This window comes from Lactuca virosa, chromosome 7 (assembly GCF_052849685.1).
Source record: "Lactuca virosa cultivar CGN04683 chromosome 7, Lactuca_virosa_CGN04683_v6, whole genome shotgun sequence".
In the NCBI taxonomy this organism is placed as follows: Eukaryota; Viridiplantae; Streptophyta; class Magnoliopsida; order Asterales; family Asteraceae; genus Lactuca; species Lactuca virosa.
The window spans coordinates 235,286,934-235,313,169 of record NC_136432.1 but is presented as its reverse complement, the minus strand read 5'-3'; the positions used below and the strand labels follow the sequence as shown (position 1 = coordinate 235,313,169).

General features: G+C 37.4%; 1 protein-coding gene across 2 annotated transcripts; it reads right to left on the bottom strand.

Moving 5' to 3' along the window:
- Positions 1–3,756: 3,756 nt before the first annotated feature.
- Positions 3,757–8,878, bottom strand: LOC145123518 (tubby-like F-box protein 8). Of its 2 annotated transcripts, XM_079058727.1 has the most exons (6): positions 8,641–8,878; positions 8,303–8,355; positions 6,589–7,008; positions 6,415–6,502; positions 5,441–5,576; positions 3,757–4,700 (listed from the first exon to the last, which is right to left on the bottom strand). In XM_079058727.1, exons 3-6 carry the CDS (start codon positions 6,943–6,945, stop codon positions 3,953–3,955), a joined length of 1,329 nt encoding a protein of 442 aa, XP_078914853.1. In that variant the 5' UTR covers positions 6,946–7,008; positions 8,303–8,355; positions 8,641–8,878; the 3' UTR covers positions 3,757–3,952. The 2 variants fall into 2 exon arrangements, with proteins under 2 accessions (XP_078914853.1, XP_078914854.1); XM_079058728.1 differs by lacking the exon at positions 8,303–8,355.
- Positions 8,879–26,236: the final 17,358 nt, after the last annotated feature.

Sequence of the window (26,236 nt, the reverse complement as noted above, 5' to 3'; positions counted from 1 at the left end):
GAGTATTTTAAGAAGTCTCGGTGTTTTGAGTGTTTTCGAATCATGGTGCACCTGCCAAAATGTTTTTTGGCATTATAACTGAAAGTGTTACTCCATTGGATTTTGTAGATAAGTTTGATATTCGGTACTCCACTCCAATTATTCAATTTAAGCATTTCCAAACTAACTTGCTATAAAATGCTTGCCAATGTTAAGTTTTTAATAGTGAAAACATTTGGAGTACCCTAATTCAAGCTTGATAGTTATTTATTTATTTTTTATTATTATTTTAGGTTCTTGTTGCTAGATAAGATTTGAAGTGGGACAAGGAAAAATTGCATCTCAATATGCTCGTAATAAACTTTTTAATAAGTTCATTGTGTAACAACTTGCTTTAATCATTTACTTGATTAATTGATTCTTTTTTGGGAATTGCAGATGCTGCCACTAGTTTATATTCTAAACTAATGCAGAGGTTTGCATTTGATCCCATCAAATTGGCTTAAGCACAAAAGTTTTTGCAAAGTTTTTGCATTGATTGTTGCCATATTTCTCATAGTATATGAAAAGATTTTAGAGCAATATGCATAAAAGCCTTAAGAGATAGTCGTTTAATTTGATGAGATAATTTAAAAAAGGGTATTTTGGTAAACTTATATGTAATTTCGAATTTATATAATTTTCTTAATAAAAATTTGATATAATTCTAATTAAAAACTAATTTTGGATATTGATGTAATTTTTATATTTTTGGAAGGATATAAAAGTAATATTAAAGTTTATAAGGATATTAAAGTAATATTCAGAGTTTTTAAGGACATAAATGAAATTTTTCCTTAAATGGATATATTGAAAACCAATACCAAGAAAATATATAAGAAACTAGTAAAGAATTATATATATATATATATATATATATATATATATATATATATATATATATATATATATATATATATATATATATATATAGAGAGAGAGAGAGAGAGAGAGAGTTAGGGTCAAATGTTTCTAATAACTATTGTGTGCTTCTAAGGACCAATGAAAATTCAGATAATAATGAATAATTAAATAAAATATTTAAGGGTATAATAGTAATCTTTGCTATAACTAATTATAGTAAACAATTAATTCAATTAATATCCCTTCAAATTAGGGATATTATTTTTCACAAACCCTATATCTCCACACCTCTATCTTCGTGATGACTACAACAACCAATTTACCTCCATTATAGGCGCCGGATCACAAGTCACCATTGCTGACCCCCAACCAAAAAACCTTACGATTCAACGCTTGAAGCACTCAAATTCGAAAAAATATGTGGCAACCCATGAATGTTGATTATCCATAAACAAGGTTGGTGATAAAATCTTAAATTACTAGTCGCCGTTTTGTTCTAGCCTTCTTTTTCATGTTCTTTCTTCTCCCTTTTTGTTTAACATATGTTATATGTTCCGATCACAAAATTTAATCCCAAAAAATAGATCAAGATTTTTATAGAATTTTGGGTGGTACGTTCTACATTATGGGTTTAAAAGAAATAATAGTTGGCAATAAAAAATATGACTACCATGAAAGTTGTTTTTCTTTTACATTTCTTTAGTTATTATAATCACCATGTATAAATGTATGAGATATTAGTTGTGAATTATAAAAATTATCTTTGTTCTCCTGCTAGTAATCTTAGTATTAATTTGATTTTATATGTTAAAGGATTGTAAATAATCTGTTTTGTTTAATTTTTAATTTATTTTGTTAATTTTCACTTATGATTAGTTATTTCATACTCTCGATAATACAAATTCTTTAATAATATTCAAAACCATTCTTTGGGAAGTATTATTCTTGCAGAATAAACATGTTTCTTGATAGCTATTATATTATGTTAGAAAGTATATATGTTCTTATAGAATCTTTGTTTGCCATTTATTATTATTTTTGATAAATTTTAATATTTGAAAGTTGATTATGTTTTCTTTGTGGATTTAGGTTTTGAAGAGGTTGTCATTGATATGGAAGAGGAAGAAAACATGGAGAACGAGACTATATTCTACCAGAATATATTTTTTCAGAATAGATTAGTGTTTTTGTTATATTTTGATGTTTTCTTTTAGTTTTTGACCATTCTTATTTTTAATCTTTAAGAATAAATGTAATTTCTTGAACCATCAATAGTCATATATATATATATATATATATATATATATATATATATATATATATATATATATATATATATATATATTCAGAATGAATGTAGTAATTGGTTAGAGTCTTATTCTTTACGAATTAATGTAATTAGTGATTCTTAAAGAATAAGATCTGTATTCTTTAGAAAATGTTATTCTTGATAATATGTTGTATAATTCTTTAAGCATGTTAATTATAAAAAAAAAATCTTGAATATAACCATATTCTGCAAGAATAAAATCAAAAATATATTTACTAGTTTATGGTTGACGTTGTCATTCTGACAGAATAAAATCGGTTATTACTAAAAACTATATTAGAACTAAATTTGAATTAATTTAAAAAAATCAAAATTTTAAAATAAGAGATCTAATTATCCCTTAAAATCCGAAAATTTTCTTTTTTAATATAGTTCATTTGACAAAAATACCATTTATGCTGAAATTTATGTGATTATACGGTACATGTTATCCTATTGTAATATCATATACTCTCAGATCATGACATTTGATTCTATTCAATCCGGTGGTCCAGATCTCTGTATTCTGGCACACAATAGTTAGTAAAAACAAAATAACTTAAGTATATATATATATATATATATATATATATATATATATATATATATATATATATATATATATATATATATATATATATATATATATATATATATATATATATTCAAACTCACAGCAAAACAAAAAAAAAACAAAAAAAAAAAAAAAAACATGTATACAATTATAATTCAGATATACAATAGATTTATCATAAATCAAGAAACTAATTGGAAGCCGAAAACAGTTCAATATATGCAAAATAAGTATATTAATTACGATATGAACCCAAAAGTCTTCATCTTATAATCATATGTCGTGTGATGAAAACTAGTTCACTGTAGACGGATTGCAAACACTTTCATCTTCTCATTTCAACATGAACTAGAGTCTAACAACCTTCATATTGAAATTGTGTATTGATTTTCGACTTAAAATGTATTTATTAACTTCTATCATTGAATAAATCATATCAAGAAAAAATATGGTATGGCATTTATGTATAACTTAAACCGTAAAAGTTAAAGTCAATCGATCTTTCTCATTCTCAAATCAAACAGTACCACAAAAAAATAAAAACCCACAAAAAATTGGACCACTTAAAAACTAGAAAACATGTTATGAAGTTTGGTCTAGGTGTGAATGAAGGTACATAGGTATACCAAGACATAATGTATCACAAGGATATTTTTTATATGTGAACACTTTTTTAAGCATACAATTCAATTTATAAAGTGATCGTTTAATATTCATTTTCAGTCCGACAACATAAGTTGTCAGATTTGGCTAAAGTCTATAATTTCAATCCATCGACATAAGGCACTACCTTATCATAAAATTATTACTTGCGTATTTATTTCTATAGTTGGTGTCATTTTTCTAGTCTGTCAAATTATTGACACCTAATAAATGCTCTACATATCGACATACACACACTCTCTCTCTCTCTTTCCACCACAAAATAAATTATTTTCCATAATATAATAAATATATAAGTTCAATCCTTTACTATATGACATCTTAAAACTTTATATAACAATCTACAAATCATATAGAAGATAAATGTAAATAAGAAAACAACAAGAATCTTTTAGTTGTGAACAAGAGTAGACAAACAGTTGTAAATCGAGTTTTTAATTTCAACAACACTACACACACACAAAATAGACACCAAAGAAAATACATCGCTATTTTTTTCCCCATTCCACTAAGGTTAAATTTGTCTATTCACAAGCTAATTTGGTGTCAAAGCTGCTTAAACATATGGCAAAAGCTTGAAACGCAGATAAAGGGTACCGATAATCCATTGTAAACATATCTTTCCCAACTTTCCCAAACTGCAAGATCACCTTATCATGCTCCGGTGGCGGCGGCGGTGGCGGCGGTTGTGGCGGCTGAGACGGTCCGGCCACCGGTGTGGCGGCGATCAACTGAAAATTCTTAACAGACGCGATCGTCACCCGTCCCCTAAAATTCAAACACCAACACTGCAACTGTTCGTGCCACCTAGGCGACTTGTTTTTCAAGACCAAGGGCATTTTGGACCTTTCACTCTCGGGAACATCGGATGACGTGGCGGTGCCAATGGCGGCTCCCATGATCTCGGAGAATCTTGAGCTGCTGAATTCGGCGGAGTGGTCGAGGGATTTTGAGAAGGACATGCTGCGGAAGGAATCTTCTAAGGAGCGGGGCGGCAGGAGGTGGTCCGGTTGACCGGGGACTGAGCCGCCTGGCTCGAGGGAGGAGGCGGGAATTGAGTGCATGACACAGTGCATTCTGCGGGGCCCACGTGTCCCGAGGACGTTGAGCTCATAGGTGATGTGGGCTATGTTGTAGCTGCCACTTGGCATTTTTGGAGACACTTTTTTCGAGTAAAATCTCCGGCTTGATCTCCCTGGTGCTGGAATATTCACGCCGGAATGTGGTGGTTGTGTGTCGTATATTAGAAACTTTGTCCCGAGAAAATTAGATCTGAAAAATAAAATGACCAAACTACCCTTGTTATGGATATATGGATAGAGTATCTCAATGGGTGATGATGTTTGTCTGTCTGGATAAAGTGTTGTATACAAACGGTCTGAATGAGACAAAATGACCAAACTACCCTTATATTTCAAATTTCACAAATTTCATTAGTTATAACGAAATTTAGATCAAACACCAAAATGACCAAACTACCCTTATATTTCAAGAAACAAATTTCATTAGTTATAACGAAATTTAGATCAAACACCAAAATGACCAAACTACCCTTATATTTCAAGAAACAAATTTCATTAGTTATAACGAAATTTAGATCAAACACCAAAATGACCAAACTACCCTTATATTTCAAGAAACAAATTTCATTAATTTTAACGAAATTTACATCTGAACAAAATACAAAAATGACCAAACTATCCTTATTATGGATATATGGATAAAGTAGTTGAATGGGTGATGATGTCTGTCTGGATAAAGTGTTGTATACATAAAGGTCTTTTGTTCCTTTTTCTAGACAGGATAAACGGTCTTGAACGAGACAAAATGACCAAACTACCCTTATATTTCAAATTTCACACTTTTCATTAATTTTAACGTTGGAGATGTTGCCGAAAGAATGAGTTAATAGAGATTATGAGGGAAAACAGACATTCCCCATTATTTCACAACTTTTGACAAAATTGCCCTTGGATAATGGAATGAAAATGGTTGATTTCAATATTTTATACCTGAGTTTTCCAATATAAGTGTTGCTTGATCTTGAAATGTTTTCAGCATCCATGGAGATGACATACTCAGTACAAGTAGTTCTTCGAGTTCTTTTTGCAGAAAGCAGGAATTTCCCATTTTCAACTAGTAAAGCAGCTGTAAAATCAGATATGATCTTTATTATCCAAAGGGTATATCATAATATTAATAGCAATGTACTTTCTTTTATTTGTTTATTATATTTATAGCATCTTGCTTTTATATTTCCTATTACAGCAATTGTACTTTAAAAATTCTACACATTATAGCAATTTCATCCAAATACAAAGAAATTTATATTCTATAATTTGGGAATATTTTTCAAAGTCAAATGACCTAATGAGAAAAAAAAAATGAAAGCAGATATTTCAAACTACTATGACTTTGATAAAAAAAAAAGATAAAAGTACAATGATGTAATGGAAAGAAATGAAAGCAGGGTGCTATAATACACAAATAAATTAAAGGGTTAAAAAAATCTCATACAAGACTTTATATTTTGTGTTTTTTCCGGATTAAACCTCGACTTTATCTTTTTTCCTGAAAAAGACCTTGTATTTTTTCATTTTTTCCAAAGAAAACCTCATTTTTCCCAAAAAAACCCCTCAACCTTCTAATTGTTTCCGAAAAAAAAACGTCAACATTTTTAGTTTTTTCCGAAAAAACCCTCACATTTTACAAGTTTTTTCTGAAAAAATTGACTAAAAGGACCAGATCGAAAAAAATGAAAAAATGCAAGGTCTTTTTCAAGAAAAAAAAATAAAGTTGAGGTTTAATCCGGAAAAAAAACACAAAATATAAGGTCTTTTATGAAATTAACCCTAAATTAAAATATGTTGTGTGAATATAGAAAGCTTGGAATTTTCCATTGGTTGATTTTGATTATTCAAAGAATAAAGTCCTAATAAGAAATAAAACTAAAGTACAATAATACTATAAATCTTTAAATGCTGACCTGGACTTAGACACAGATAAAGATGATATGTCAAATTGGATTTATCCCTTTTGATGAAACATTGAATCGTAACATCACGTGGGCCCGGCTGTAAACTCAAATACAAAATCATTAAATCAAGATTGGTATTAAATATTATTTGATTATTTGATTATTTGATTAAATAATAAATACCTGTTTTAATGAAACTGGAAAAGTGAGCTTCCCACAAGATTCAGGAGTTCTAACAATTTCTTTACACATACTTCTCCATGATCTACAAACAGCAGCACAAGCAACAACATGTTTTCTTGAAGGCCATGTGCTTTCACTTTCTTCTAATCTTTTTATTACATCAAAAAGAAGCTCTGGGGGTAGATTCGCCCATCTACTATTTTGGACAATTAAGGAAGGTCCATTATCATTTAAATCATTAATTGAACCTTGAGATTTTCCTCTGTTGTGATGCCCTGAAAGCCTCACGTCAAAACTACGCCTTGATAAACTTCCAAATCCGTCCCTCATGTCACGAACTATGCTACGAAAAGACATTTTTTTTTCTTTTTTTTTTTTTAAATTGATGAACACGTGAACTCACTCTTTGATGTAGATTGGCTGCAAAAAATGGTAAGTGGTTAGATAGTAGGAATGTAGGATGAGATGATGAAGGGCGTAAGGGTAAATTGGGAATAAAGAGAAGAAAAGGAACGGAGAAGATCGATGTGTTTTTTTGTTTTACTTTCAAGATTCGGTTGAAAGGTAGGTAGTTTATGGAAGTAGAACCATTGAGGTGATGAAGAGTATAACGGTAAATTGGGAATTTAGGGAAGAAAAAGAATGGAAAAGATAGATGTGTTTTTTTTTTTTTTTTTACTTTCAAGATGCGATCTAAAGTTGGATAATTTATGGAAGTAGAACCATTAAGGTGATGAAGAGTGTAAGGGTAAATTGGGAATTTAGAGAAGAAAAAGAACGGAAAAGATCGATGTGTTTTTTTTGTTACTTTCAAGATTCGATCTAAAGTTAGCTAATTTATGGAAGTAGAACCATTGAGGTGATGAAGAGTGTAAGGGTAAATTGGGAATTTAGGGAAGAAAAAGAACGGAAAAGATCGATGTGTTTTTTATTTTACTTTCAAGATTCGATCTATAGTGGGATAATTTATGGAAGTAAAACCATTGAGGTGATGAAGAGTGTAAGGGTAAATTGGGAATATAGAAAAAATGAAAACCAATGTGAATATATCGATATATTTTATGTTTAAGCTTCAATCTAAAGTTGGCTAATTTAAGAAACTATAACCATTGAGATGATGAAGTGCATGAGGGTAAATTAGTAAAATGGGAATACAAAAAAAGATGAAAAAGATTGCACAAGGATCGACATATATTACTTTCAATATTCAATGGAAAGTCAGCTAACTTAGGGAATTAAACAATTGAGAGAATCATAAGAACAAATTTAATCAAAATTGCGGAAAACAATTTAGAAAAGGTGTTTGATGATTAATGAAATGACTAAAGTACCCTGTTACAATGGTGGAACAGCGGAATCTTGAAACAAAATCAATGGTTATATAGCTTATATTGCTGTTTATGAACAAAAAGATTTGAAGAAACTAATGTCTGTTCTACAAAATTTGGCAATATAGAGTGATTACAATCTATAAAAGTCAAAACTTTCCTATCTAAAATGTATAAAATGCATTTTCTTTTGTTTCTTTAGATTTTATGGACCTTTTTTTTGCAAAAATCAGCAATTATCTAGGCAGGTTGTATACACCAACCTCAGCCATATCTTCACTAGATTTCTCAGGTTGGAAAGTGAATATATATTAAGAAAAATATAAAAACTGAATAAAACCCAATTAAAAATATCACAGTGAAGAAAATGCACAAGAAAAACCTACCTGTTGATGAGAGGTTAAAAATCCATCAAAATCAGCATTTTAGGGTACTAGAGCTGAAAATAAGATCAGAAGAACAGAAGCCATGTCAAAATTAAAGTAAAACACCAAAACGAAACCCATCAAATCAAAGCCACAGTCTTTGACTTTTGGACTCGCGAACTCCAGAAAAAGTCAAAATTAAGACAAAAATTAGGGTTTTTGTTTAATTTTTGAGGGATTCAAGCAAGTAGATCGAAGAAAATTTCGAACTCATCTCAAAAGCAGTAAAAGACTACAAAACAAAACCTCAATTAGGGCACAGAAATCACAGTAAATAATGCAAGATGAGAGATCCATACCTTGTGAAAAAAGAAAACCATGAAACCCTTCAACAGAAAGGGTGAGTTATGCGCGTTTGTAATGATTCAGATGAAAATTTTCACTGTGGACTTTCTACAAACAGATGGAAGGCACCAAACAGATCAGAAAGAAAAGGAAAGTCGGGTCAGACCCAGAAGAGGATATACATTTCTCTCTCTAAAACCCACACATTCTCTCTCATTCGGACTCAAAATCAACATTAAATCTAGCTCAACTAACCAAGGGAACAAGGGAGGAAAGTCTACCAATATTTTATTCAATAAAAAAGTAAGTATATATTTTATTAGAATTGAATAATAATTGAGGTGTGAAGGAGAGGGTGTGAGGTATTTAGCAAATTGTTTAAATTTAAAGAACAAATGTGTATATGATAGCATAATAGTTGTCGTTTAATTAACATATTATAAGAAATATTATAATGGGTATAAGAGCATATTCATTTATTAGATTGTGAAATTTAGGTTGAAAATTAATTTCGTTATAGGATCCTTCAGGTAAGCCATAAATTCTGAAGAGTGGACCAGATGTGGCTTCAAAGTGTACCAAGAGATTGTTTCATATCTACTACAAGCAGCCACATATTGATGTTAAAATTATTTTTATTAAAATTAATGCGAGCAGTATTTTATTTTTTAATAGGGTAGACTACATGATGTAGTATTTTATTTTTAATAAAGTAGACTACATAAATGATCTTTGTGATTTTGCCATTTCAGACCAACTTTCAAAAAATTAATATCTGTATCATTGTGGTTTTCAAAGCTTGTCGTTTTGGTCTCTAGTTCATATAAAACAACTATTTTTCGTTAGTTGGCAATATTTACCATTTATAGGGAAAAAACAACTATAGTACTAGGCATGAGTATGGTTCTAGAACCGGACCGGAACCTAAAGAATCGGGAATCGATCGAAGCTGAAATGAAGAACCAGGATCCGGACCGCTGAGGACTAAACAGTTTCATGTTCTAGTATCTGTTTTATGTTCCAAAGTCGTTTTTCATACCCATTAAGTCATTTTTGGTCTCATTAAGTCATCTTCAGTCTCATTTAGTCATTAAGTCGTTTTCCAACCCATTAAGTCGTTTCCAGACCCATTAAGTCATTTTGGTATCCCGGGTTTGGTCCAAATGGAATCGGAACCGTTAGAACCAAGAACCGTATTATGTTATTTGATGGAATCGGGAACCGTCCCATATAGTGTAGGATCAGTTTTGTCTGGTGTTGGTTCCGATTCAAGGCTAGTGCGGTTCGGTTCGACCGGTCCATTTATTCATTTATATATAGTACCCTAATGCAAATAATTTTGGCTTTTTTATTATCTAGTTAGATATAAATTATTATTTTAATATAATAACTCACCCACCCCCACCAATTCTTTCTTTTCTCACTTATTCTCGTCTTCTCTATGACCAACATCGCCGACCAAAAAGCATCGACAACCTCCTACCCTTTACGGTTGTTCCTCTCATTCACCAATTTCACCAGTTTCATCTTCGGCCACATGTATGATTATTAATGAAGGAAGTATCATTTGATTATATGCGGGCAAACAAGACAAGAATGACGCATGTGACAATGGAGAAGCTTTATGCACTGTCGAAACAACATTAACCCAGGGTTCTCTGAAGAATCAAAAGCAGAATAAAGCTCCTTAAAACCCCTACTTTTTTCTCTTATGTCAATCAAATTAATGGCGTTCGTGCCCACCATATTTGACCCATACTCATTCTCATTTAACCAAAGGACCATCAATCTAAAAATAACCTATATTCTCATGGGTAAGGCTTCAAATGAGTCGTCGTCTTCCTCTATGTCATTTATTTCATCTCCTACTTCCATTGTCTATGTCGATATGTACATGAAATTCCACCATGTTGCAAAGGTTTAGGTGTGAGAGATTAAGAGATAAAAAGGGAGAGAGAAAGAGAGAGAGAAAGATTAGCTTGCTACAAGTCAAGATTTAAATCCAATACTACTCTTTTCAATATGATTCACAATTTTAAACTATGCATCTAAAATAAAAGTTCAATTTGTGGTTAATTTAGCTTGTTATTGGAAAAAATGAATGTGAATTGGATGATAGTTGAATTGGTTGAAAATGTAATTGCGGATTAAATATTTTACCCTGATTATCTATGGTTGAATAATTTTTTTGTTCTAGTTATATGATATGATAAATTGAATGTTTACCAAGGATGATCGCACTAAGCAAGCAGATGGATATAAAATCACTTATAAAATTCATATTTTTGTTTTACTTATATTGATTGATGGATATTCCATACACGCTTGATGAATTTGTGAGAGCTACACCATATTTGACGATAACACGTTGTTGAAGGAGATTGAAACACCCCTCACACATGTTGAAAGTTATTAGCTTTAAATTCATTTAGTTCCATCATAAAAGTCTGTTGTGTAAATAATAGGCCTAGAATTTAATTGTTTAAAGGTTGACCATGTGTGAGGTTGTAAGAAATCATCAAAGAATTAGTTAAGTTTTACTAACTATAACATTCCAAAAGTCTTCTGAAATTCCAAGTTCTTCTACTTCGTGAAACATTAAGATCCTTAATCTAAATACATGCCAAAATATAATGCTAGACTTGGAAAGTCTAGTGAGAACTGTTAAAATAGGGTTTCATGTTTACTTTTTTTAGGGGAGTTTGAGGGTACCGCCTTCTTTGTTCTTTGAAGTGTAACACTTTTATTTTGATTGTGTTTTCATTCTTTGATTGGTTGTTTTATAGTCTGTAGACAGATAGAAGGAAGGTACAAAACGTGAAGGATTTAATTGTTAAGAACTAGAATTTTACCTGGGACACGCGAAGCGTCCAATATCACGGCGCGACACGCCCCAGCCTTTGGGTTGGTGGCCTTATCTCAAGAATTAGGCTTATGTAAGAGGCACAAAACCATATGGTTCTTCATTCTCTGCCTCTTCAACCTCCAGAACGTCCTTTGAGAAAAATCCTAGCCACTTTTGCGTGTTGTGAGCTCATTCTTCCTCCTTGAAGTACTTTTGGTGTTTATTTAGGGTTTATTACTTTGGTATTCAATGTTGTATGTTCAAATTCGCAAAACCTAGATCAAAGTAATTAAGGTTGCATGAACACCATAGGAATGATGTTATGCACATAACCCAATAGTGGTATCAGAGCCTAGGTCGTTTTTCTAGTTGAATAGATGCAAAAGTGAATTGCCAAAAGATCAAAAAATCGAATTTTTTGCTGTCTGCGAAGTCGACTCGGCGAGTTGCATGAACTCGACGAGTCTATCAGTGGACTCGACGAGTCTATCAGTGGACTCGGCGAGTCCAATGTGCTGTTGCCGGGATTTTCAATTTTTTGAGCAGATTTTGTTAAGGATAATTACCAAAACTTGTTTCTATTGCCTAAAATCGATTTTTTATGTTTGGAATGATTATCCTTATCAAAATTAATGGATTTGGTTAAATATGGATAATATAGGATTATTATGAGTCAAATATTTGACCTAGTAAGTTTAAAAAGTTTCAAATTACACCCTTTAGGTTTTATAGTTTAAATTTGAACTTAAAAGTTTTAGTTTTTGAAATTTAAATAGTTAAACCCTAATGTTTTGAAAGGTTTCAAAACTTGTCCTCAAGTTTTGGAATTTAAAATTTAATTAAAAGGTATTAATTTTGAACTATTGAATTCTAAAACCCTAGTACTTTGAAAAGTTCAAATTACATAGTATTTTAAAAGAAATAGATTGAACCACATAGTATTTTAAAAGTGTAAAATACAACCTTATACTATATAGAATTAAAAGTTTAATATTATATATGTATAAGTAAATGTCAGTCTTACCGTTAGTAGGCTTCATTCACGAAGCTGGTCTATAAGGGGTGTTTAAGGAAATGCCTATAAAATGGCGATTGAATGGGTATCCACTCTTACCCACCACACTCTTGACTAGTGGATGGTCGTTAGCCGAACGGGTAGGATATGACACTGTTGGATTAGTGTCTAAGCCCGTAACCATATTTGGTAAGTACTTGACCCGGTTGTGCATGGTCCTTTTGGGTTGCCTTCACCAAAGCAACTTGACTGGAGAAATAATAGAGAAAGAGGTTATTATGGTTTATTAATATATTATAAGAATAATATATTAAAAGAGAAATCATATTTGTTTAATTAACATTGATCAATAATTAATTAAGAATTAATTTTGTGATCAAAAGAAGTTAATTGAACTAGGGGGACTGAACTGTAATTATGTGATAGTTGCAAAGTAGGGCAAAGGATGCCCTATATGATAGGGTGGAAGAATTCAAGGGGATAAGGCCGTAGAATTCGTCCATGATAAGGTTTCTAGGGTTATCCTTTGGGCTGCTTGGTGGCTAAGCAACCAGATAAGGATAAGGACTGAAACCCTAATTCCTACACCTATATAAAGACCCCTTAGCATAAGAAATTCAGGGACTTGATACCTAGGGTTCCTAGAGCCGAATTTCACACCTCCCCTCTCTCTCTCTCTCTTGCCTCTCCATTTGCTATTGGTGTTTGTGAGCCATTAGAGGTACTACACTTGTGGTACTTGCTTTCAAAGACAAGAAGATTCAAGATACAAGTTGTTATTACAACATAACAACAAGAGGTATGTATTCCATTCTCCTTTATGATTTTCGAAATTACCTAGGAGCATGTTAGGTTTCTTTTGTGTTCATAATGTTGTATAACTAATAGTGAAAACATAGATCCGTATCTAGGGTTGCATGCACACATAGGATTGTTTGTATAAATCCCATCAGTGGTATCGAAGATTTTTGGTTTTGTTTTCAATTAGATTTTATACAAAAGTATGAATTTGACATATTAGGTTTTATTGCAAATAAACCCTAGGGACTTGATTTTCGAAATTAGGGTTTCTAAACCCTAGATTTCGAAATTTTGATAGGGTTTCCCAAACCCTTTCCTTAGCCTCCAAGATTTCGAATTTAGGGTTATCCAACCTTAGGGTTTTCGAAATTGCCTCCTCCCCAAGATAAGATTCCTAAATTTAAGGGATTTGGATGATGCCATATCTTGTAATTATCGCTTTAATTGTTTAATATGGTAATTAAAGTTTTTTTTTGAATTATCTCATCCCAATTTTCGAATTTTAGGGGATTTAAGGGATTAGGTTAAATTAATTGTTAATTTAATAGATAATCCTTCAAGATTTGATAATTCAAATTAATTGTTTAATTTTAGGATAATTATTAAATCAAAGTTTTAAATATTTAAAATTTTAAATTAAAAGTTTTAATTTTCAGAAATTTTAAATTTGATTAAAACCCTAATGATTTGAAATGTTTCAAAACTTGCCCTCAAGTTTTGGAATTTAAATTTTAATTAAAAGTTTAATTTTAAAATGTTAAATTCTAAAACCCTAATTTTTGAAAAGTTCAAATTGCACCCTTATGGTTTTATTAAATTAATTAAGTGTATAATTAAAAGAGAGTTAATAAATCCATAATGATATGGTTTACATTTAATTAAATTAAAAGAGTAATTTGTTAAATTAGACCACCTAGTATTTTAAAAGTATAAAATACACCTTATACTATATAACATTTGAAAGTTTAACATATTATATAGGTATGAGTAAAGAGTCAGTCTTACCGTTAGTAGGCCTCATTCACGAAGCTGGTCTCTAAGGGGTGTTTAAGGAAATTGCCTATAAAATGGCGATTGAATGGGTATCCACTCTTATCCACCACACTCTTGACTAGTGGAGGGTCGTTAGCCGAACGGGTAGGATAGGGCAAACCCTTTCCATTATAAGTATAATGAAATACGAAGTAACTAAACGCTTTTATAAATTCCCAAATCTTAGTTACTTTAGGCAAAAGTGAATTTGATGCAATTCCATGAAATTACACTTTGTACCCTTGCTAAGACGTTAGTGGAGCGTGTGTGGTTAACCGTCACACTAAATAGGCTCTAAGCAAAGGTGGCAAAGGGTGACTCGATGTTTGTCATAGATCGATGGAGCGTGTGTGGCTAACCGGCACGTCGATTAGGTGACTGTAACATTGGGGGCACCATGTATATTTGCATGGTTATTCACACCCTGTTTTGTGATCCTCGGCATCCCGGTCACAAATCGAGGGGTATATCGAGATTTAAACATGCCATTGAAAAGTTCAATGAATCTCAAAGGATCTAGGAGTTTTTCAATACATTTAAAACTTAATCTCTTTTTCATTTTTCATGGTGGAAAATTAGTGAATCGTCATTCACTTACCTTCAAATGTTCTGCAATTTGGGTTACGACATCCCTCTCCCAAGCTGTAGAGCATTGTGTTGGGTCCTAGCCTTAATATCTCGCTTGGGTGTTTTATTAAGGACTCAATCAACTGACTTGAATTTTCTCCCGTTTTGTAGATGTCTGATTCTAACTATGGTCTTCCCAAATCCCTTGGAACAAGCTTTCCACATGAAGATGATATTCCACGATTCGATCGAGGAACAAGAGATCATGCTTCACTTCCTCCACCTCCTCCTATTATTCTCCCTAACCCACAAGTTCAAAGGCTTGAAAAGTTCAAGCTTACTCAAGCCCTTTTAGCAAGTAAACATGAAGAAGGAAAGTCAGTGTGTGCACACGTCTTAGAGATGAAGTCACACATTGACAGGTTAAGAATGTTAGGAGTCGTTGTCTGTGAGAAGCTAGCTGTTGAATGGCTTCTTCAATCGCTTCCCGACTCATATAGTGAGTTCGTAAGAGAGTATTATATGATAGACCACGACGTGACCCTCATCGATCTCACCTATTTGCTTGTTGCTGCTGAATCAACAATGATTTGGCGCAATGGAGAAGCAAAGTTGATTGGTGGATCTACCTTCCAAACCTCCATGAACATAGGAAATGGCAACGAAAGGCATGCCATGGTCGAAAAGTTTGATCATAAGAGAAAGGCAAATTCTGAAGTAGTTCTGTGTGCTGTTCCAAAAGAGTCAATATGCTTTTATTGCCAAGAGAAGGGGCATTGGAGACGAAACTGCCTTGTCTACCTGAGAGATCTAAGAGATGGGAGAGTCAAGACGTATGGCTCTGCTTCAAGTAAAATCCATTAACTAACTCTATAAGTTCCTATTTTTGATTCTTGATACATTATGTGATAAGATTACATTTTTGATGTTTTGTAGAATCAAAGAAAAGAAAGGAAGCTTAAAGGAAGAAGCGTGCTAAATCTGATCGTGAAGAAATGGATTTCGATCGCATGGATTCGAAGATCGGATTTTTTGAGCTGCTACTTTAGAGTTAAGATAGATTGCTAAGAAATATAATAACATAGTTTTTCAATTGAGTTGCGTTGTAAGGACAAATTTTTCCGCAATAACATAAATTTTTATTTTGTTTTATTTATTTATCCTTGCAATGACATGTATGAAAAATTGATGTTTGTGTATTTATATTATTAGCAATGTTGAAATTGATGTGATTCTTAGTTATGTTATTTATAGTAGTGTCATAATTTTCTAAGTAAGGAAAGATTCTCATCGCCCAAGTTTCAATTGGACAGAAACTTGGAATCATACAACCTGTATTGTGTGATGTATGGAAATCTTGGTACTTAGGTAATTAAGACTAATTCCTTGTTCACATAAGTATGTGAGTCAAGTGAAGGACTAAAGGAACTAGTACACAATGTTGTGCACTAGTCAAGTCCACCATAAATAATAATAACATTATTCGTCATGATTTACTAAAGGTCTAGTAAAAGTGGTTATACTTACAAGATTAAGTGTAAGTCTGAATCATTGAAAAGGTTCAATGCATGGCAGAACAAATAAGTAGAATCAATGAAGGCAGAAAGATAAAAAGTTTCTCCAATCTAAGGAGAAGGGAGAGTACTTTTGTCTCATTTTATGATCGTCTTAATGATTAAGAACCATATTACAATTCATCCTTTAAGGACACCTTAGTGCACTAGTTTGGCTAAGAAGAGGAATTGAGAATTGTTGTAGTGGTTAAGTCAATAAGATGTATCGTACTTCGTTTCTAAATCAAGCCTTAGAGTCATACTCCAAGATTGTGACTTGAGTGACATAATCTTAAGCAGGAATGTTCTTACACTTGCACATTTTGGTAAGTTGTGAATAAGACAAAGACCAACTAGTACCAAATTGCGTTTAGGTTTTGTCTTGATATAGACACACACTAACTCTTGGATATTTGTTTGTCAAGAAATGTTTTCTTGACAAGAGAATCTTATATGTCAAGAGGTCAGTGGGAGTCTAAACGATCTTGAAAAGTTTCAAGAACTAATCAAGAGTAAACCTATTATTAAACACTAGCACACGACTTGAGGTTTGTAACCCATCGTGTTGACGTATGCTTATTTCTGTGCCATTCCGGTTTAGTAAACTATGCATATGAGTTCTACGAGTTCTCAATAGACTGCATAAGGGCAAGCACCTTGTTCAATGAAAGTACATTGACTAGTATAGGTGAGCTACTAAATAACTTGGAAGCAATGGTGGGACCCTTGATGGCAAGAAATTAAGAATGAACAAGTTCTGTCTGTAAGAGTTTGAATTTGTCACAAACATTATCTTATGATTATGCTTATGAAAAAATTTCATGGATAGGAACACATGCACCATAAAATCTAAGTGTCATAAGATTTCTCTCCTTCATGAAAAATGATTGTGAGAAAACGCTTTCACTAAGAAAGTTTTTTTAAGGAGATAGCGATTATGTAAATTGCATTCTCAAATTCGATTATGATTACGACATCCCTCTTCATAGTTCTAATTGTGAGATTTGGCAATTAGTATGAACATTTGGGACTTAGTAATATAAGTTCTGAATCAGTTTAGACACACATGCGAGCTGTCTAAGGAAAGGTGTGTGAGCTTGAAAAGCTTAGATAAAAGGCTTATCGAAGCATATTGTATTAGAAAAGATGAACTTTAGAAGTCAATAAGTATTGTTTTCTAGAAGTTTAACTGATTTCTGAATACGTGTCAAAGCTAGTGGGAGCATAAATGTTATGCTGGAATGGATATAATCATCATGATAGTGGGAGCATGATTATTATTTTAAGTGTTGCAGGTTGGCAATATTAATTATAGAAAACAAAAGTTTCACTTTGCAAAGTTGCAGGGGTTGAAAAGTTGTTTTGCTATAATTAAGGGAGAGAATGTTATACTTCGTTTCAAATCTAAAAGCTTAGATCGAGAAATTTTAATCAAATGTAGTCAATGATATATTAACTGCATTCTCAAAATTCGATTATGATTACGGCATCCCTCTTCATAGTTCGAATTGTGAGAACGTGGCAAATAGAAATATTATGGCAAATGGCTGATAAAGTATTATGCTTTTATGTAAGACATTATGAATCGTGTCCCATATGCTTCTCGTATAGGATTGATTGCATATGCTGTAATATTTGACCGTTCTAAAATTTTCCACATGTCTAGGGCATTAAGAGGGAAAAAGGGACTAGAACCGGATTTGACAAAAATAATTAAATAACTGTCAAGGACAATCTAAGGTTCGCCAAAGATTGGTCGCTTGTGAGCAGTTGGAAGTATACTAATGGATGGACCATATTAACATTATTATAAATAGACAAGATTCTATTTAGAATGAGTTGTCATATGGAAAATATGGAAATGTTTCCATATTAGGAGTTGAACGTTAAGAATTTGTGTCTAGATTAGAAACTTTTATGCAAGAAGGATGTTCAAAGGAATGTACTTTGAATGTGAGACTTCACATCTATGGGATTGTCGTGTAACAATCTCTAATAGAGCACTTTATAATTTCATTGGCCGAGTCTTGGTGACTTTTTGTGCCGTGACATTACGAAAGGACTGTTGCATAAAATGTTAGAATCTAACATATTCTACCACTGGTACCACTACCTCCTGGGTGGTGACGCGTCCCAACCATGATGTCTCTGAAATACAACACAAAAGAATCAGAGACTCGTTCGAGTATACTCGCACTCGATACTCAACCCTACTTGTTCTTTAGTACCCTGAGGATTCTTACTTGGACTGCTCACCGATCCAGTGTTTCCAGTAGTACAGGCCCTTATACTACCTTCCACAACGCATCGGTATTCACCCCAAGTCCTCCTCCTAGGATCCCAGATCACAAGTACTCTATATCTCACTAAACTCAGGCTACTCTCTGGTAGACCACTCATAAGTTCCTCGCTGCTACCTACTTACTCTCGAAGTATCTCATAGTAGCAGTAACTCCTAGGCTAAGGCATCACAAATCAGGCCCACTCTAGTCGTAACCATGAATACCTAGCCTACTCTAGCATGCATAACATATCACATAATATCTCATAACACATAATGTAAGGGTATTTTGGGAAATCACCATTCGGGCGCTGGCTGATCGTACACACTGCTCCGTTCCACTTTTCTCAAAAGTCCTTTACTCTTTTGGAAAAATTGTTTCTTTATGAAAAATTCTCTCAAATCCTCAGTTTGAGTTCAGATACGCCCGGAGGTGTATCCGAGTCTCTCAAACCAAGGCTCTGATACCAACTTGTAACGACGTAAATTTCCAAAACAATTTTTCATTTTAAAAACATACTCTCATTCATAAAATATCATAGTAATCCAATGTAACACATGTTATCTCAATAAACAAATCCCAAGATCCTCAAATACATAAATCCTCTCAGTGTGTACGGATCATGCCAGTGCCTTCCCGCGATCCTCGCTAGTACCTAAAACACATAACACAACAACTGTAAGCATAAATGCTTAGTGAGTTCCCCAAAATACCACATGCAACACATACGCCACTCGAGGCTACAATACGACCCTCCGGTTGATGTGTCTCAGCGGGACCCTCCAGTCTCGTAGCTCGTTGGACCCTCTGGTCCGGTCATAGCTCGTCGGACCCTTCGGTCCAGTCTGTGTCGTTGGACCCTTCGGTCCGGTCTATATCGTTGGGCCCTCCGGCCCGGTCTGTTCAACACATAGCATACATACAACGCAATGCACATAACTCATATATATACACATAGCATACAAGACCCTCTGGTCTACACATAAATACCACTCTAGGTAATGTATAGTGAGAAGACTCACCTCAATGAAGTCGGATAAACTCTCGTGCTCAACGTCCCGACTTTGCCTCCTCCTATTATTCAGATAACATCCCCGATTAATATTCACTCATGATCTCATCTCTACAGATTGGGTAGAAGGCCATTCTACCCTTCCCTGAACTCTCCTGAATTAGTCTTGACCAGAACCCTAAAGTCAACGAAAGTCAACGGTCAACTTTGACCCGACTCGTCGAGTGCACAAGGGCGACTCGGCGAGTCCATGCGGGTCCTCTGAATCCTTTCAGCCTCTCTTGGCTCGTCGAGTCATCCTTCCACTCGACGGGTTACACCTGTCACGAATCGCGGGGCAACCCCGACTCGACTCGTCGAGTCCACTTATGGACTCGGCGAGTTGCCTCCATGTTCATCCTCAAATGACCTCCTAAGGTCAGATCTGCTTCCCTAACTATCAGATCTACCCTTCAAATGTTCAAATGTCACGTAAAGGTGCAACCTTTACGTGCATGCAACCCACAACAAGTCATAAATGGAGAAATAACTCTAAAAATGGCAACCTAGTCCCCAATCTTTCATTTGCTTGCATAAAGATGAGGGATAGTGACTCTATGGACCTCTCATGGTCCAGATTTGATGCTATTAACACAAAGGGGGCCTCATACTCACTAGATCTTACATAAAATGGAGGTAAAAACCCTAAAATCATGAAATCTATCATATCAACACGAAATAGAAGGGATTATACCTCCAGAGATGAACTCTCAAGATGATTAGCCCAGATCCAAGCTCCCTTCACGCTCTAGATGGGTGTTTCCTTCTTCCTTCTAGCAAAACTACACTAAAAGTGATGTATTAGCCTCTTCTTGCTCTCAACTCTCTCACTGCTCTCTCTAGGGTTTCTCTGGGGTGCATTGGCCGCAAATGGAGGCCATAAAGGCCTTTAAATAGGGCACATGCCCGGGGATTTAGGGTTTCACTTTACAGCGCGGACTCGCCGAGTCCACGTATCTACTCGTCGAGTCCGGTCATTAATCCAGTCAAGAACTCGCGATCCTACTCGGCGAGTCTGAGCGTCTACTCGCCGAGTCCCTCCATAAAACCCAAAATAAATAACTAAAATAAGATACCTGGGAATCCCGATGTTACAATTCTCCCCCACTAGAATCAGACTTCGCCCTCGAAGTCTTGCCCCGCAAACAACTCTGGATGCTGCTCCCGCATCTCCAACTCCGGCTCCCAAGTCAGCTCGGACCCTCTCCAATGTTGCCACTGGACCTGAACCAGGGGCACCTCCTTGTTCCTCAGAACCTTGATCTTCCGATCCAAAATCGCGATCGGTTTCTCAACATAATTCAACCTCGCATCTACCTGAATGTCCTCCAGCGGCACTACCGCTGGCTCATCGGCTATATACTTCCTCAACTGAGACACATGGAAGGTATCATGAATCTGGCTCAACTCCGCAGGTAGCTCCAAACGATACGCTACCCTACCCACTCTCGCGGTCACTCTGAACGGACCGATGCACCGGGGCCCCAGCTTGCTCCTCTTCCTGAACCGAATCACTCCTTTCCAAATAGACACCTTCAGGAGTACGAAGTCTCCCACCTGGAACTCAAGCTCGGATCGTCGCCTATCCGCATAACTCTTCTGACGAATCTGAGCCGTCAATAACCTCTGTCTAACCTGTTGTATCTGCTCTGTCGTCAGAAGCACTATCTCGGTGCTACCCATCACACGCTGCCCTACCTCTCCCCAGCAAATGGGAGTCCGACACCTCCTCCCATACAACAACTCGAAGGGAGGCATACCAATACTCGAATGGTGGCTGTTGTTGTAGGAAAACTCAGCCAACGGCAAGTACGTGTCCCAACTTCCCCCGAAGTCCAACACACATGCTCGAAGCATGTCCTCGAGTGTCTGAATCGTCCGCTCACTCTGTCCGTCCGTCTGGGGGTGGTAGGCGGTACTGAAATGCAACCTCGTACCCAACTCCTCGTGGAACTTCTTCCATAACCTGGAAGTGAAACGTACATCTCGATCTGACACAATCGAGATCGGCACCCCATGCCGCGATACCACCTCCCTCACATACAACTGTGCCAGCCTCTCAGCAGAAGAGCTCTCACTGATAGCAAGAAAATGCGCGCTCTTCGTCAGCCGGTCGGCGATCACCCAAATTGCATCGACACCCCATGCGGTCCTCGGCAATTTGGTGATGAAATCCATAGAAATCTGTTCCCACTTCCATTGGGGAACCTCAAGTGGCTGCAACTTGCCATGCGGACGCTGGTGCTCGGCCTTAACCCTGCGACAGGTCAAGCACCTCTCAACAAACCATGCTACATCCCTCTTCATACAGGGCCACCAATAGTCCCTCTTCAGGTCCAAATACATCTTAGTGGCCCCGGGATGGATCGAGAACCTCGAACGGTGCGCCTCCTCCATCAAAGTGGTGCGCGTCCCGCCTGCATATGGCACCCAAATCCGACCCTGAAAGGTCATCAGCCAACGACTATCGGTAACAAACTCAGGTACCTGCCCAATCACCCGCTCTCTCTTACGGTTCTCCGGTCTCACGGCCTTTGCCTGGGCCTCCCGAATGGTGTCCAACACCGGAGTCATCACTGTCAATCGCATACAAGTGTCTCGAATCGGGGCACTCTCCGCCCTACGACTCAGCGCATCAGCTACAACATTAGCTTTGCCCGGGTGGTATAGGATCTCACAATCGTAATCCTTTACCACATCCAACCATCTCCTCTGGCGCATATTCTGGTTGGGCTGATCCATCAGATACTTCAAACTCTTGTGGTCCGTGTATATGGTACACCGAACCCCATACAGGTAATGGTGCCAGATCTTGAGGGCGAACACTACTGCCCCCAACTCCAGATCGTGGGTTGGATACCTCATCTCATGAGGCTTCAGCTGCCTCGATGTATACGCTATCACATGCCCTCTCTGCATAAGCACCACACCCAACCCTGATATCGATGCGTCACAGTACACCACAAAATCCTCCATTCCCTCTGGAAGGGATAACACCGGGGCTTCGCACAACCTCTGGCGAAGAGTCTCAAACGAGGCCTGCTGCTCAGGACCCCACGAAAAAGTAACGCCCTTCCGGGTCAACCTGGTGAGAGGCACGACAATCTTGGAGAAATCTTTAATAAATCTCCTATAATAGCCGGCCAACCCCAGAAAACTCCTGATCTTGGTGGGGGATCTCGGCACCTCCCAACTCATCACCGCCTCAATCTTGGCCGGATCGACCAATATCCCATTCTGATTAACGAGATGTCCCAGGAGCTGGATCTCTCGTAACCAGAAATCACACTTGGAGAATTTGGCGTAAAGCCTCTCCGATCTCAGAACTCCGAGGATCTCCCTCAAATGCTCCTCATGCTGTTCTCTGGATCTCGAATACACCAATATGTCATCGATGAACACGATCACCGATCGATCCAACATCGGCCTACACACCCTGTTCATGAGATCCATGAACGCTGCCGGTGCATTGGTGAGCCCGAAAGGCATCACCACGAACTCGTAATGCCCGTAACGAGTCCTGAACGCCGTCTTCTGGACATCCTCATCACGCACTCTCATCTGATGATATCCAGACCTCGGATCAATCTTGGAGAACCAAGACGCTCCCTGCAACTGATCAAACAGATCATCAATCCTCGGCAGTGGGTAACGGTTCTTGACCGTTAACTTGTTCAACTCCCGGTAATCAATGCACATCCGGTGTGAACCATCCTTTTTCTTGACAAAAAGGATCGACGCTCCCCACGGCGAGCTACTCGGTCTGATAAATCCCTTCCCCAACAACTCCTGAAGCTGTGAGGATAACTCCTCCATCTCTGGTGGCGCAAGGCGATAGGGCGCCTTGGCGATAGGCGCCGCTCCCGGAACCAAATCGATGCGAAACTCCACCTGCCTCTCTGGAGGCACACCCGTCAACTCCTCGAGGAAAACGTCTGGGAACTCACGCACTATCGGCACATCATCAACAGAACTAGGCCTCTCCGCTGCTACTCGTGTGTCCATCACGTAGGCCACAAACCCACTACAGCCCTGCTGTAGACTCTGCCTCGCTCTAGCAGCCGAACAGAATGCTGACCCTGAACGGGTACCCTCGCCGTACACCGTAGGAACTCCCCCACTAGGGTCTCGTATGGTCACCAACTGTCGCTCGCAGTCGATCACCGCTCGAAACCTGCTCAACCAGTCCATGCCCACGATGACACAGACATCTCCCATCGCAATCTGGACCAAATCAATCGGAAACTCAACGCCGAAGATCTCGAGTACACATCCTCGGATCACATCGGTAGCATACACCGCTCGCTCGTCGGCTATAGAAACTCGTAGAGGTCGACTCAACGCCTCTCGCTGAACACTGATGTGCTGACTAAATGCTAATGACACGAAAGATCGACTCGCACCCGAGTCGAATAACACCAACGCAGGTACAGAACTCACAAGAAAAGTACCGGCCACGACATCGGGCGCTGCGGGGACCTCCTCCGCTGTCAACTGGAAGGCTCTCCCGCTAGCCTTCAGTGCCTCGGCCTTCGCTGGCCGGACCTCGATAGCTTAAGCAGCAGGTGTAGACCCCTATGCTGATCCCTGTAGTAGCTGAGGGCACTCGGCCTTCCGATGGCCGGTCTGGTTGCAATGAAAGCAAACCGAGAATCCCTTGGGGCAATCCCTCGCGAAATTCCCCTCCTTCCCACACTTGTAACACACCCCAGCTCTGCACACCCCCTCGTGACTCTTGCCGCACTTCCCACAAGTGCGGCCCTTCGGACCCCCATATCTCGTATCAGCGGGCTTTGCCCGCTTGGCTGCCGGCTGCGCCTGTGCCGGTCACCTGTCCCTCCTCTCAGACTCGGCCTCCTCCCTGACCTGAGTCTCCAGCTCAATCTCTCTCTTCCGGGCATTTGCCTGAAGCTCGACAAATGTCCGGTATGACGAGTTCGCCACGAAATCACGAATATCCCTCCTCAGTATGCTCAAGTACCGGCTCATACGTGCCTACTCAGTCGACACGTGCTCAGGGCAAAACAACGCGCTCTCGTGAAACATCCTCGTAATCACCGTCACAGACTCAGTTCCCTCCTTGAGGGATAAGAACTACTGGGCTAGACGTTCCCTCTCCACAGGGGGAACATACTCATCTCGAAACATCGTGGTGAACCTCTCCCAGGTCACCGCAGTAAACTCTGCCGTCACAAACTTCCACTAATCCTTCGCTCCTAAGCGAAGCTGGTTAAGCGCAAACCTAACCCTCAGATGCTCCGGACACGAGCAGGTGTAGAAGCATCCCTCGATGTCAGAAATCCACCTCATCGCAAAAATCGGGTCCTGCGTCCCATCAAACTCTGGTGGCTTCCTGTTGCTGAACTCTCGGTACAGCAACGAGTCACCTCCCTGGGGCCTGGCAGCAGCGACAGCTGCGGTGGCCGCAGCAACAGCAGCCTCAGTAAGAGCAGCGTACCGCTCATCAAAAGTCTCGATCAGCGTGGTCTTGATAGACCCGAACATCTTTGGTATCTCAGCTCGAATGGCCGCAGCCACCTCCTCGTGAATCAACCTACGAATCTGCTCATCGCTGGTACCACTGGTACCACTGCCTCCTGGGTGGTGGCGCGCCCAAACCATGATGTCTCTGAAATACAACACAAAAGAATCAGAGACTCGTTCGAGTATACTCGCACTCGATACTCAACCCTACTTGTTCTTTAGTACCCTGAGGATTCTTACTTAGACTGCTCACCGATCCGGTGCTTCCAGTAGTACGGGCCCTTATACTACCTTCCACAACGCATCGGTATTCACCCCAAGTCCTCATCCTAGGATCCCAGATCACAAGTACTCTATATCTCACTAAACTCAGGCTACTCTCTGGTAGACCACTCATAAGTTCCTCGCTGCTACCTACTTACTCTCGAAGTATCTCATAGTAGCAGTAACTCCTAGGCTAAGGCATCACAAATAAGGCCAACTCTAGTCGTAACCATGAATACCTAGCCTACTCTAGCATGCATAACATATCACATAATATCTCATAACACATAATGTAAGGGTATTTTGGGAAATCACCGTTCGGACGCTGGCTGATCGTACACACTGCTCCGTTCCGCTTTTCTCAAAAGTCCTTTACTCTTTTGGAAAAAATTGTTTCTTTTATGAAAAATTCTCTCAAATCCTCAGTTTGAGTTCAGATACGCCCGGAGGTGTATCCGAGTCTCTCAAACCAAGGCTCTGATACCAACTTGTAACGACGTAAATTTCCAAAACAATTTTTCATTTTAAAAACATACTCTCATTCATAAAATATCATAGTAATCCAATGTAACATATGTTATCTCAATAAACAAATCCCAAGATCCTCAAATACATAAATCCTCTCAGTGTGTACGGATCATGCCGGCGCCTTCTCGCGAACTTCGCTAGTACCTGAAACACATAACACAACAACTGTAAGCATAAATGCTTAGTGA

Bases quoted from the DNA above. Each gene is read 5' to 3' on its own strand.
- LOC145123518 (XM_079058727.1), bottom strand. From the start codon at position 6,945: ATGTCTTTTCGTAGCATAGTTCGTGACATGAGGGACGGATTTGGAAGT. The intron at 5,577-6,414 runs GTCAGCATTTAA...CTGATTTTACAG, and splicing joins TTATCTGTGTCTAAGTCCAG to CTGCTTTACTAGTTGAAAAT. The intron at 4,701-5,440 runs GTATAAAATATT...TTTATTTTTCAG, and splicing joins ACTTATATTGGAAAACTCAG to ATCTAATTTTCTCGGGACAA.